A 12,441-nucleotide genomic window follows, 5' to 3' on the forward strand; every position below is an offset into this window, starting at 1 on the left:
ATCCGCAAAAGGGCTTGGGCCAGCACTGCACCCTTGATAGTTTTGGGATCTGTCCCATTCAGTTGTTTGTCCTCTAGGACAGGAGTCTGCACATCATGCCCACAGGTCAATTCCGACCTCCCTCCTTTACTTGTTTTTGTAAGTAAGGACTTACTGGATCACAGACAGATCCATTTGTTATCTATGGCAACAATGTCAGAGTCGAGTAATTGTGACAGAGACCATATGGCCCACAGGCCTCTAATATTTTCTGTCTAGTCCTTTAAAGAATTGGTGTTCAGGAGACTCAATAGAAAGAGAGCAATCTCCTCCACAGATGGAAGTCAATGGTGGAGAGAACAAGGTGAAGATATTCCTTCCTAGAAACAGACCTGGGAACAGATTGCTCTCTCATCCTTGAGGACAACTATGTAATTATGCCCACCTGCCCCACTGCAGCAGGGAGGTTGCTTCAGAGCTAGAGAATGCAGGTCCCTGGAAATGGCTCCCAGCTACAGCCACCAACCCTGATTCATGGGACATCAAAGTCTATGAGATTGGTTCTCTCTGAGGGTGTCTGGCAGTCAGAGGGGCTGGCCCCCAAGGGGCGCAGGAGGCATGGGCCTGAGGTGTTACATGGGCTTTACTCAGTCCCCTCCAGGAAGTCTCAATTCCAGGCACCAGCCTGGGTTTGTGACTTTTCAGAGATGGCATCTTATGTGGAAAGTACGTCCTAATCTTTCAAGATGTAAATATGCCAATATCAGCACCAGCATACAATGCCGGTTAGTTCTAACCAAGCTGTCAAGGGCTTTGTCTCCATTTCTGCTTCTGTTTTGAAAAGAACTCAGACTGCCAAGCAATTATAAATGTTCCTCCAGTGTTACAGGCTGATACTTGCAACCTGTTTTTTTCAGGTGGCCAAAAAAGGAAGAGGTCATCAGAAGGAGAGAGAACCTCTGAGGACAACTCCAATTTAACACCTCTGATCACATGACAGGGCAAAGCCAGCATTCATTGGGTGTGTGAAATTCCAGAGCTTTGGGGGAGAACCCACCCTCCCATCATCTGCTTCCCCCAAGGCCTCCCACAGGTGACAGAATGTTCTGCCTTCCCTTCCATCTCTTCGCCCCTAGCTGTCAGTTTGGCAGATTTTCCCTCGTTACCTCCAGTTCGACTCAGAACCTTGACATGGCCATAACAGAAGGAGGTGCCTCTGATAGAACATGCTAGAAATGGTCTTTTCCACAGCATAGTCTGGGACTGGAGAAGAAATGTCTGACTGCAAGCTGACAATGCCACTCTGGGACCCCTGATGCTCTTCTTTGTTCTTTGGGTCCCCTGATGCCATAGGAGACCTATCGTCTTGGAACTTGCCATTCTTTCCTCCAGAACAAAATGTTAACTTTCTAACACATTTCATGCATAGCTTGGCTCAGAAGGTGCCACTGGCAGACAGGCACATGGGAGGCTGGAGTGGGAGGTCTGAAGATTAGTTCAGGGGATGGACCAAGAATTTCCGCCAGAGCTTTAAAGAAGTGGGACTCAGCCATGTTGGCGTGTGATTGACATTACAGCACAGAAAACTGTTAGTGACTGGTTTCCTGTTAGATAAGGGTTCCAGCAGCCTGGGGCAGTATGTCTCAGCTGGAATGGAAAGAATGTGAGATGGAACCTCAAGTCACTGTTTTTACCAGGGACACATCTGTTTTGGCTCCCAATCAGCAGTCTTCAATCGATCAATAATTCTGCTCTGGAAGAGAAGGAACAGGGAGCAGAGAGACCCAACTGGGAGCCAGAGATGGAACTTCAGGTCTTAAGTGAAAACAAAAGCAAAAAACAAACAAAACTTACATGGAAAAACTGTAAGTGCTGAAAGCAAGTTTAGCCATGACAAACCAAAGAGTGCCCAGGTTAGCCAAGAAAGATACATAATCTCATGGGACTTCAGCGAGAGTTACACAGGAATGTGGAAGAATCATTCTTCTTTTTCATGCATTTGTCCCTCTCCCACCCCTTACTACACCCTAGCAGATCGGCTGAGTGTACTTTATTCCAAGAACTTACTAGATCTCTGGTTTTTCTCCTGAAGTTGGGGGCAGGTGCAATTCCAAGCATAACCACCAGATGGCAGAGTGACCGCGCATACCTGCTTCCAAGAATAAAACAGTTCTGAAAAGCAACCACAAAGCCGGGGGCGGTGGCTCACATCTGTAATTCCAACACTTTGGAAGGCCGAGGCGGGTGGATCACTTGAAGTCAGGAGTTTGAGACCAGCCTGGCCAACATGGTGAAACCCCATCTCTCCTGGGCGTGTAGTCCCAGCTACTCGGGAGGCTGAGGCAGGAGAATCGCTTGAACCTGGGAGGCAGAAGAGGTTGCAGTGAGCTGAGATCACACCACTGCACTTCACCCTAGGCAACAGAGCAAGACTCTGTCTCCCCCGCAAAAAAAAAAAAAAAAAAAAAAAAAAAAAGAGAAAAGAAAAGAAAAGCAACCACAGCCAGCCTTAGGGAAAACTTGGAAGTAAGTGAAATTTGTCTTCAGAATAACTATCTCCCTTTCTGATCTGTCTCCTACGCTTTAGATGTTCTCAGTCAGGTACTCATTGAACTCATTGATTGAGTGCTGTCTGCTAAATCTCCAAACCATTCTCAAACCTTTCCCCGTGGTATACCATCAAGCTTCCCTCCCCTTCCTCCAAAACCCTCACTCCCACCTCCCCACACCCATTCAGTCATTCACAGGGAGGAGGGAGACTGATCATTCCTCTGGGTTATCTGCATCTCAAAAGAAAATGCTTACCCACAGGAACTGCTAACTCAGGGGTTCTTAACTTGGGGTCCATCACCCCAAGGGGTCCATAGTTGGACTTCAGAGGGTCTATGAAACCCCTAAAACTGTCAGTATTTAATGTATTTATTCTTGTATGTTTTTTCCAGAGCATTAAAGCTTTCATAAGGTTCTCAAAGGTCTCAGACCTACAATGAGTTAAAACAAACAAACAAACAAACAAAAACACTACTATTTTAAATAGTGGAACTTTCAGCCCAGCGTTTCTGCAATGCAGAGTGAAGTGGATACTGGGCAGTTCGAGACAGGTTTTTAATCATAAGTGGTCTTCTCAAGTGTCCATCAATTGATGGGGAAGGCTGGCACCCACCAAGAAGTGGAAGTCCTCAGAAATTCTTGACACACCCTAGAGTATTGTACAACCAACACCCCTACATAACTTTGTCCCCTCTTCCCTAAGAACCCAGAGCAAGTGTTGCAGACAGGAGGGCCACAGCATGTGGAAGTAAAGACTTTGGAGCTAGAGATGCCTTTTCCAGCAATGATTATTGACTTCACCACACTCCTTGCCTGGCCTGGCCTGAGGCTCAGCAGTGCATGACTTCTCGTAGATAACTTCACAGCCATTCAGTCCCAACACCTGCTCTTGCCTGGTAGGAACAGGCAAAGTGTCAGCCCTCAGTGTTGGGTACTTAGACCCAAACCAATAAATGGTGAGTTTTGAACAAGAACTACCATCATGCAGGCTTCCTGCCCAGATGACCACTGGCCCCAGGGGTGCCTGCCTGGCTGGTCTTCATCACCCCTGAGGCCACCAGGCTCAAGCCACTGCTGTTGCATTACACCCATCCCTTTGCAAAATTCCTATGGAGCCTGTCACCACTCCCCTTCCTATATACCCCCACCCCACAAAGATTTTCTTCAGGTTAAAAAAAAAAGTTTAAAAAAAAGATTTTAAAATAAAGCATTTATGAAGGCTCAATAAATTGTAAATAATTTTTAAATAAAATGAAAATGTCTTTCCTGGAATGTGGCTGTTTTCCTTGCCCCTGGAATCTTCTGACGTAGCTTCATTTGAGATGCAGGTTGAGTGATGCCCACGTGTGATGATCTCACTTGTGGACCACCTGCCTGAAGAGGCATGCCGCTCCGGGCCAGGTGTGAGGCTGCGGTGAGGTCACGGGGAAGCCTTGGCACACTACTTTGGGAGGCCAGATGGTAAGATTTTGCAGGAGTGAATGCCAGAAATGAGAAGTAAAACCCAAATGAGAAGCCAGTGTGCATAAAGACAAGGAAGGAACTAAGACGACAGTGAGAAGGGCTGGCATTTGCTGAACCCACGTGATGGGTGAGGTGCTGTGCTGGGTGCCATCCACATTCAAGGTCTTGGGGGCTAAACCCAGACAAGCCCCTGAGACAGAATGTTGGTCACACTAGCTCGCTTCTGCAGAACCTTCAGAAAGGAGTCCAAGTGGCATGACTCTGGCAGTTTGCAACCAAAGGCTAGGGAACAGAACACAAGAATGGGCCAGGCCTGTTGGTCAGTTTTAAGCCGATACTGGAGGGAGGGAACAGCCAGGCAGGTGGGAAGATGTGTTTGGGCATTTAATACCTGTGTGGAAGGAAGGCTGAAATCTGACACCTACTACTAATTTCTCAAAGCAAACAGGAGGATTAGGGGCCTATGCCAAAACCTCTTAAGATTCTTCTCAGGAACCTCAGTAGAGGCTATTCATTTCACTAACGGTAATAATAAATGATGGAAACAACTATTTTGCCAAGGGCTTTATGTTCCAAGTATTGTGCTAAGTACCCATTAGCTCATTTCTTTCTCAACCACCCTGTGGAGGAGGGTTTACTGTCTGCAAGATTACTGTCTTCTTGCTCACGGTTACACACCAGGGAACTGGCAGAGCCTGGAGGTTGGAGTGCCCTGCTCTTGAGTGGGCAAAATTGGTGAAACAATCCCACCTCTGAAGTTCACTGGCATGTCAGAGGCTTGAGGAGTCCTGCCGGCTTCCCAAACTCACAACCCTTTTTCAGGTGAACGCAGTGGGAGCCATATCGACCAACATATCTGTCGGAATAGAAGAAGGCCAGATTCCCATTGAGATGGGCCTTTTTCAAGTGCTAAAACCATTTGAGCACTTTGGTACTGTCACTTAGGTTTAAAGATGTGTTTATCTTTAATGGTTTTGGCAGCCCCCTAAAGAGAAAATTTTAATTTTCCCTAACAGGAGAAATTAAATACTAATAAGATGGTCAGGTAGGATTACACTTTGGAAGGCGACATTTTAATATTTCAGGCTTTTTTTTTTTTGCCCCAAAGAGCCAATTTTCGTCCCCATGGAGGCAGTATCATCCCCATGGAGAATGAGAGGTTGAAAGCGTTTGGAGAGAATGTCAGATTGACAGAAGGTAGAATCGTTCGACTTCTCTATTGGCTGCCTTCCCTTACTAACAACAAGCATCTTTACATTGGAAGGAGAACAAAGACTGATTTGTTCAGAAAGCTGTGAAGAGATGGGTGGGAGGGCATCTAATCACATTCACTCATGAACTTCCACCAGCCCAACCACACAGTGGCAGAGTGAGTGTCCTCTGAAGGACTCCCGGGGCTCCAGCCAGACAGGGAAGGATCTGGAAACCACATCTTGTGCAGAAACAAAAGTGGTGGGGGAGAGGCAGTTCACATGGAAAACTGTAAACAAGGAATGACAACTGCTACTTTCAAATATTTGAAAGGTGGTAGATTAGAAGTGCCAGTAGATTTACTATCTGTGGTTTAAAGGAAGGAAAGGAAGGGCAGGGGAGTGGAACAAAGATGAACTTTTACCATGAGCTAAAGGTAAATGAGCCTCTTTTTTTTAATTAAGAGGCTCCACCAGCAGAAGGGGATGCCTCACCAGGTATTTAAAGAATCCATCACCACCACCACCCCACCAGTTGAAATGGATGAGTCAGAGACAATATGGAGAGACTATTTCACTGGGGGAGAGGCAGGACTTGATGACTTCCAAGACCTCAGGACCGCAGGATTTTCTAACAAGCCAAATGAGTCCTAGAAAGTGGCAGATCCTATTAAAATCACAAGAATTAACTTTAAATATTTAAAAACTCCAAATAATAGATCTCTTGTGTTAAGTAACATCCAACCCCACCAAATTCTACAAAATGGCCATTTGGAGCGGCCCTTGGACTCTGGAAATTGTGATCTATGTTTTTGTGGTTCCAACTGTTTCAATAAACCAGGAGGGACTCTGACAGCAGGGGACAGGCTGATGTTCTATAATCAACCTGAGTGATGTCATCTCCTCTCACAAGTCCAAGAAGTCCAGTTTCTTAAGTAACATAAGAAGACAGCTGGCCTCCAAATGACAAGCCTGCAAAATCACCAGGGAGTTATATGGTGAGTTCACTGAAGGAAGCTATACTGTAAGAACACATTGTAGTTTTTCCTTTAGCCACTAGTAAAACCCTCTAAAGCATGCATTTTAAACTGTGGGTCACAACCCATTAATGGTCATAAAATCAACTCCATGTCTTGATCAACATTTTTATTTTATTTTTTTAGGTGAAGTAGAACACAATAGAATGGCTCGAAAATATCAGAATGCACTACACACATCACGAGTAAATACTGTTTGGTGAAACTTCTGTTTCAGTTAAATATGTATGTGTCCATGCATGTCATGATTAAATATCCTTCTTACCACAGTCACCCTAAAGAACCAAAGCTTAGGACTAGGGACACAACCATGCAGAAAGAGCAGGGAGACCAGACACTCTGGGTTGAGATGATGAGTTTAATGCCACAGCCGACACCCACATTCACACTTTGGCTCCTTCAGACAACTTGATCTTTGGGACTAGACTTTGTACAGTCAAACACCACATAGAAGCACGTGGCCGCCACACGCAACACTCCTGCTTTTTAGTGAGAGGGACAAGATACCTATGTCTCATGATCAAAGTACTCTTTTATTCTTAAATAAAAATCTTAATTTGCTTTGACCTCCAAAGGCTCTAATCCCAGTCTCCAAATTCGTCTCAAGGGATGTTCTCTTCATGTGGGGCCGCCTCACCAGAGCAGCCTTTCAGTCCTGCAAGTGTCTCTAATCCATCATATGTACATGTAGGTTTGTGCAGGCAGGGAACACACATGACAGAGAACTACTTTGGTGGTACTGGACGGGTGGTGTTTCTTCACTGGATTTTGGTGACTGCTTCATGGATGGAGGTGGCCACGTAATCTAGATTTTTGGTGGTTAAGCCACTCACGTTGATTCGACCACTTGGCAGCAGGTAGATGTGCTTTTCATTGATCAGATACTCAACCTGCTTGGCTGTTGAAAACCAAAAGAAGACATAATCAGAACGGAGGGGATCCTTAAAGCAGTGGAGGCTCAGCAATTATATGACAATTACAGCTTTACTTCTTTCCCCTTAAGAGAGAGAAGCAAAACAAAAGGCGCTATTTTGTCCAACTGACAAACAGAAAAATACACTCACTAGATTCTGGAAAGTACTCTTACTAGTTCACCTTTGAATCCCCAGAAAATTCAATATGGCTACTACTGGTGGGAATTTTAATCTGAGATTGCCTTCCAACCAAGCCTTATACATTACATCCACTGGGACACCCCTATCACCTAAAAACAACCATCAGACAGAGAACAATATGAAACGCTGGCTATGAAGTGCTTCCTTTAGTTCTTCCCTAACCTGGACTTGCACTGAGCACCCGCGGCAGCCTCCCTTTGACATTTCATTTTTACAATACATTGGGCAAGGCCCCATGCATGAGGTACCTGATCAATCCTGTGTGAATTAACCAACGAGCTGAGAAACGACACAGACCTCTCTGACCTGGCACCATCAGACTTCTGTTCATTTCTCAGCTGTCTCTCAGATGCAGTAGTTTTTCCATGTTTGCAGAAATGCATCACATATGAGTAAGAAGAGACTACCTGTACTTCCTTTATACAGCAGTCTCTAGAGCAGTTTTGCTATTTGGCAAATCCATTGATAGAATTTTAGTGAATTTGGCGGGGCACAGTGGTTCATGCCAGTGATCCCAGCACTTCAGGAGGCTGAGGCTGGTGGATTACTTGAGGTCAGAAGTTTGAGACCAGCCTGGCCAACATGCTGAGACCCAGTCTCTACTAAAAATACAAAAATTAGCCAGGCGTGGTGGCATGTGCCTATGGTCCCAGCTACTCAGGAGGCTGAGGCAGGAGAATTGCTTGAAACCCAAGAGGAGGAAGTTGCAGTGAGCCGAGATCACACCACTGCACTCCAGCCTGGGTGACAGAGCGAGACTCTATGTCTCAAAAAAATAAAGAATTTTAGTGAATTCTTGCTTAAGTAATTAGTACCTTTAAGATACCACCAACCTAAGGAAATGGAATAATAATAAAATCATCATAATCAGAGGAGCGAACACTATGTGCCAGGCAGTGTTCTAGGCACCGCATCTTAGTTCATCCTGATAGTAACTTTATCACGCCCATTTTGCAGATAGGCCGTAAGGACGTTAAATGGCCTCCGAGGCCGCACAGCTGCTCAGTGGTGGATGTGGGATTTTCAGGCAGGATTTTAAGTCTGGGCTGTACACTGCCTTCGTGACGCTACACTGCCTCTCTATGGAAGTGAAAAATCTGGACCCTGGACTCAGTGCTCCTTGAAGGAAACCAAAATAGTTCACCCTAAAATACACTTTGACATATTTCGAGATGGCTGTTGAGAGGGCCTACATACAGAAGTAGTCCGGCAAAGCTGTCTTTTGTGGGAGAGATCTGTATCTGTAGAGAAAATCTGCATGGCTGCAGCTAGGCTTTCTCTGAGGCCCTCCCTTGTCCAGATCTAGGGGAGATTAACTGAGTGTCTGATGCCTTTAAAGGTCTAAAAGAAATAGACCTTTACCGCTATTTTCTCTGAGGGCTGCTACCTGTGACTTATCTACATAATATAGCAAGACCACCTTTGCTAACCAGGCCTTCTCTTCTCCGCCTGCCATAATCTGTTTTGGCAAGCTCCAAGCTCCCATTCTTTCTGTAACCCCAAGATGGTATAAAAGCTCAATCATCTGGCCATTTATTTGAGTTCTATTTTGTAAGACACCTGTGCAAGTTAATAAATTTGCATGCTGGCCAGGCACAGTGGCTCATGCCTGTAATCCAAGTACTTTGGGAGGCCCAGGAGGGAGGATTGCTTGAGCCCAGGAGTTGAAGACCAGCCTAGGCATCATAAGGAGACCCTGTCTCTACAAAAAAATCTTAAAAATTAGCTGGGCATGGCGGCACACGCCTGTGGTCCCAGGTACTACGAAGGCTGAGGTGGGTGGATTGCTTGGGCCTGGGAGGTTGAGGCTACAGTAAGCCATGATTGTACCGCCGCACTCCAGCCTGGGCAACAGAGTGAGACTCTGACTCAAAAATAAATAAATAAATTTGTATGCCTTTTCTCCTGTTCATCTGCCTCTTGTCAGCTGATTTCCAGCAAACTTTCAGAGGGCAAAGGGTAAGTTTTCCCTTGACCCCTCCAAACCAGTGAACAAACAAAGCAAGCTTCAGAAGAGGTTTACCTGTGTGAATTGGTCACCCAAGGGGATAGAGCCTCAAGCCAACACAGCCCCTGGTGCACCACTGTTTCTAAAAGCCTGTGCCCTGAGGCAGTGATTAAACAGCTCCTACCCTGGTTTTTGGTTTTGTTTTAGTAAAAATGAGGCCTTTCTACTTTTTCAGAGGAGGGAAGTGTCACAGTTTGAGAAGCTAGTAAAAGTTATGGACTCTTTCCCTAGAGCAGGGCCAAAATACACATATACAATTTTTTAAACATCATTTCAGGGGCTTCACAGTTCTCCTAAATGTACATCCAGGGACTCCAGGTTAAAAGCCCCATTCTGACAGAAAAAAGATAACAAAGGAAGTATTGTAATGTGAGAATTGTAGAAACTAGGTGGTGGGTATATGGGGGTTCACTGTACAATTCCTCCAACTTTTCTGTATGTTTAAAACTTTTCTGGCCAAGTGCAGTGTCTCATGCCTGTAATCCTAGCACCTTGGGAAACCGGGGTGGGCAGATCACTTGAACTCAGGAGTTTGAGACCAACCTGAGCAATATGGTGAAACCCCATTTCTACAAAAAATTAGCCGGGCATGGTGGTTCACGCCTGTGGTCCCAGCCACTCGGATGCTGAGGTGGAACGATCACCTGAGCCCTGGGGGTGGAAGTTGCAGTGACCCGAGATTGCACCACTGCACTCCACCCTGGGTGACAGAGTGAGACCCTGTCTCAAAAAAAAAAGGAAGAAATGACTCTTCTGTCATCAGATGGGACTGCAGATGGCAGATGTGCCCTACTGACAACTGACCAAGATCATGCATGACCGCCTACTAGATTTTCAATCAGCTTTTAATTCCAACCACCAATCTAGGTTCTTTTTTTTATTTTTTTTAAGATGGAGTCTCGCTCTGTCGCCCAGGCTGGAGTGCAGTGGCGTGGTCTCGACTCACTGCAAGCTCTGCCTCCTGGATTCAAGTGATTCTCCTACCTCAGTCTCCCGAGTAGCTGGGACTACAGGCACCCACCACCACGCCCGGCTACTTTTTTTGTATTTTTAGTAGAGACGGGGTTTCACCGTGTTAGCCAGGATGGTCTTGATCTTTGACCTCGTGATCCGCCCGCCTCGGCCTCCAAAAGTGTTGGGATTACAGGCGTGAGCCACTGCGCCCAGCCCAATCTAGGTTCTTGTTTATGAAATGCAGAGATAACTTTATAACCTCTTTTTGAGGATAATACCTAGAAATAGGAAAGACCTGTTAAGAAATCAGGTCCCTGAATAATCATACATATTTATATTCAGGATTAAAGCAAACCCAAAATGTACCTGAGCATTTATAAGAACCTTTCATAAATTAAGGCTCCCAGCTACCAATCCTGTTACCTCCCAGCTGGCTCTGAGCCACTTCCCAACCCATAAACATGGAAATATCTTGGCTGTGGGTCAGCAGGGCAGACCACAATACTCTTCTGAGACCCAAAGAGTTTATGAGATGGTGGGACACCCTAAGAAAACCTAACTTGTCCTGGTCCAAAGCAATGGCTGCCCAATTAGGCAAAGGCCATGAAGGTGAGCTCAAGGTGAGCGACTGAAAGGAATGTTGTGTGTCTACATGCACACATGGGCTGGAGGTGGTGGGGGCCACTTACGGTTCAACCCGGTGAAGCTGAACATGCCAATTTGATCAGTGATGTGGTTCCAGGTCCCAGGGGTTTTGAGGGCTTCCAGTCGTGCCCTGAGTTCAGATCTCATGGTCAGAATCCGGTCAGCCATTGTCTTCACATTACCTGTCCTGAAGCATGGACAGCGACGTAAATACCAATCCAGACAGGAGAGATGGTACCCGAAAACACACAGGTTTAAAAACTGTAATTTAAACAACAGCTGACAATGGGATCATAACCTGCCTATTATGGCATGTGGATGTCTGGATGGGTGGATTAACATACCAGAGAGAGAGACTTAGGGGGCAGAAGGAAAGGACTGCATTTACTAGTGAGTCTAGTGCTAGTCTTGGGTATACTGGCTAGAATACACTCACATTTCAACTCAGGCTTCACTGAGGTGCTGCTATAGATATTAATAGGGTAATATGTTTCATCAGGACTTGCTAAACAGAGATTGCAGATTTAGCTACTATATAAAAATTAGTGTTCTAAAATAAGATAAAGTGTATGTAAATTATAGATAAAAACCAAGAGCTCCCAAACTGTTAAACTACCTAGACGTTGGATATTCTATTTTGCTGGGAATACCTTCTTGGGTTTTCCAACTTTATAGGGAGGAAGACTGGGTGGAGGAGAAATTGGGGAAAACTACCATTCATCGAGTGCCCCCTCCTGTCTTCCAGGTGTTGTGTTATGCACATGTGAAGTGGGTATCAGCCCCTGTTTTACAAATATCTGAGAGTCAAAGAAGTTAAAGTAATTTTATCCTGCTTCTGCCAAAATGAAAGGAAGACATCCAGTTAAATGTACCGGGACAACCACTGTTCTGCACTCCCCACCCCCCGGCCCACCAGACTGGGAGCCCCTTACCATTCCTCAAAGAGCTCAGGGTTAGAGAGGGTGCTGGCCACGATTCGTGCTCCCTGGGCAGGGGGATTGGACCAAGTAATCCGCACAATCTTCTCCATCTGGGAAAGGACTCGCAGGATGCCCTCAGGTTCTTTTCCAACCACAGTCAGATTCCCAACTCTCTCATCTAAACAGAGGGACCAGAATCAGCTGTGGCTGCCGAAGCGGGGAGTGATGCGAGGAGGTGGGGCTGTAACTCCTTGGGAGAGCACTCACTGTAGAGCCCGAAGTTCTTGGAGAAGGACTGGGCACAGAAGAACTCGAAGCCTTCAGACACAAAATAGCGAATGGCCCAGGCATCTCTCTCCAGGTTTCCAGATGCGAAGCCCTGATAGGCTGAGTCAAAGAAGGGGAACAGAAACCGGTGCTGCGGGGAAGGAAAGTGAGTCAGGGCAGGAAATCCTTCTGGCACCAACCTCAGACACCGGCCTTCCTTCCTCAGCTGATGCCTGGAGGGAATTTCAAACACTGTCCGTTTCTCCTATTTCTTGACTATATGCACCCAAGCACCACTTTACATCCATTTCT

The 12,441-nt window shown here is 45.9% G+C and overlaps 2 protein-coding genes across 6 annotated transcripts in view; one reads left to right on the plus strand and one right to left on the minus strand.

Annotated features, from left to right (window-relative positions):
* The window catches only part of CNNM1 (cyclin and CBS domain divalent metal cation transport mediator 1), a 68,236-nt gene extending 64,435 nt beyond the window's left edge, over positions 1–3,801 (plus strand). For 4 of the 5 annotated variants that reach the window (XM_054503720.1, XM_054503723.1, XM_054503722.1 and 1 more), the window contains one exon: positions 897–3,801. In XM_054503720.1, the coding sequence (XP_054359695.1) occupies positions 897–976 (80 nt within the window). In that variant the 3' untranslated portion in view covers positions 977–3,801. The remainder of the gene's footprint in view (positions 1–896) is intronic. The other variant, XM_054503721.1, reaches the window with a different exon arrangement.
* Positions 3,802–6,314: 2,513 nt separating this feature from the next.
* GOT1 (glutamic-oxaloacetic transaminase 1) overlaps positions 6,315–12,441 on the minus strand; it is a 36,189-nt gene continuing 30,062 nt past the window's right edge. The window contains exons 6-9 of the mRNA XM_054503726.2: positions 12,130–12,280; positions 11,875–12,040; positions 10,987–11,129; positions 6,315–7,118 (exon numbers count right to left, since the gene is read on the minus strand). Coding sequence (XP_054359701.1) covers positions 6,979–7,118; positions 10,987–11,129; positions 11,875–12,040; positions 12,130–12,280 — 600 coding nt within the window. The 3' untranslated portion in view covers positions 6,315–6,978. The remainder of the gene's footprint in view (positions 7,119–10,986; positions 11,130–11,874; positions 12,041–12,129; positions 12,281–12,441) is intronic.

Source organism: Pongo pygmaeus, chromosome 8 (genome assembly GCF_028885625.2).
Source record: "Pongo pygmaeus isolate AG05252 chromosome 8, NHGRI_mPonPyg2-v2.0_pri, whole genome shotgun sequence".
Lineage (NCBI taxonomy): Eukaryota > Metazoa > Chordata > Mammalia > Primates > Hominidae > Pongo > Pongo pygmaeus.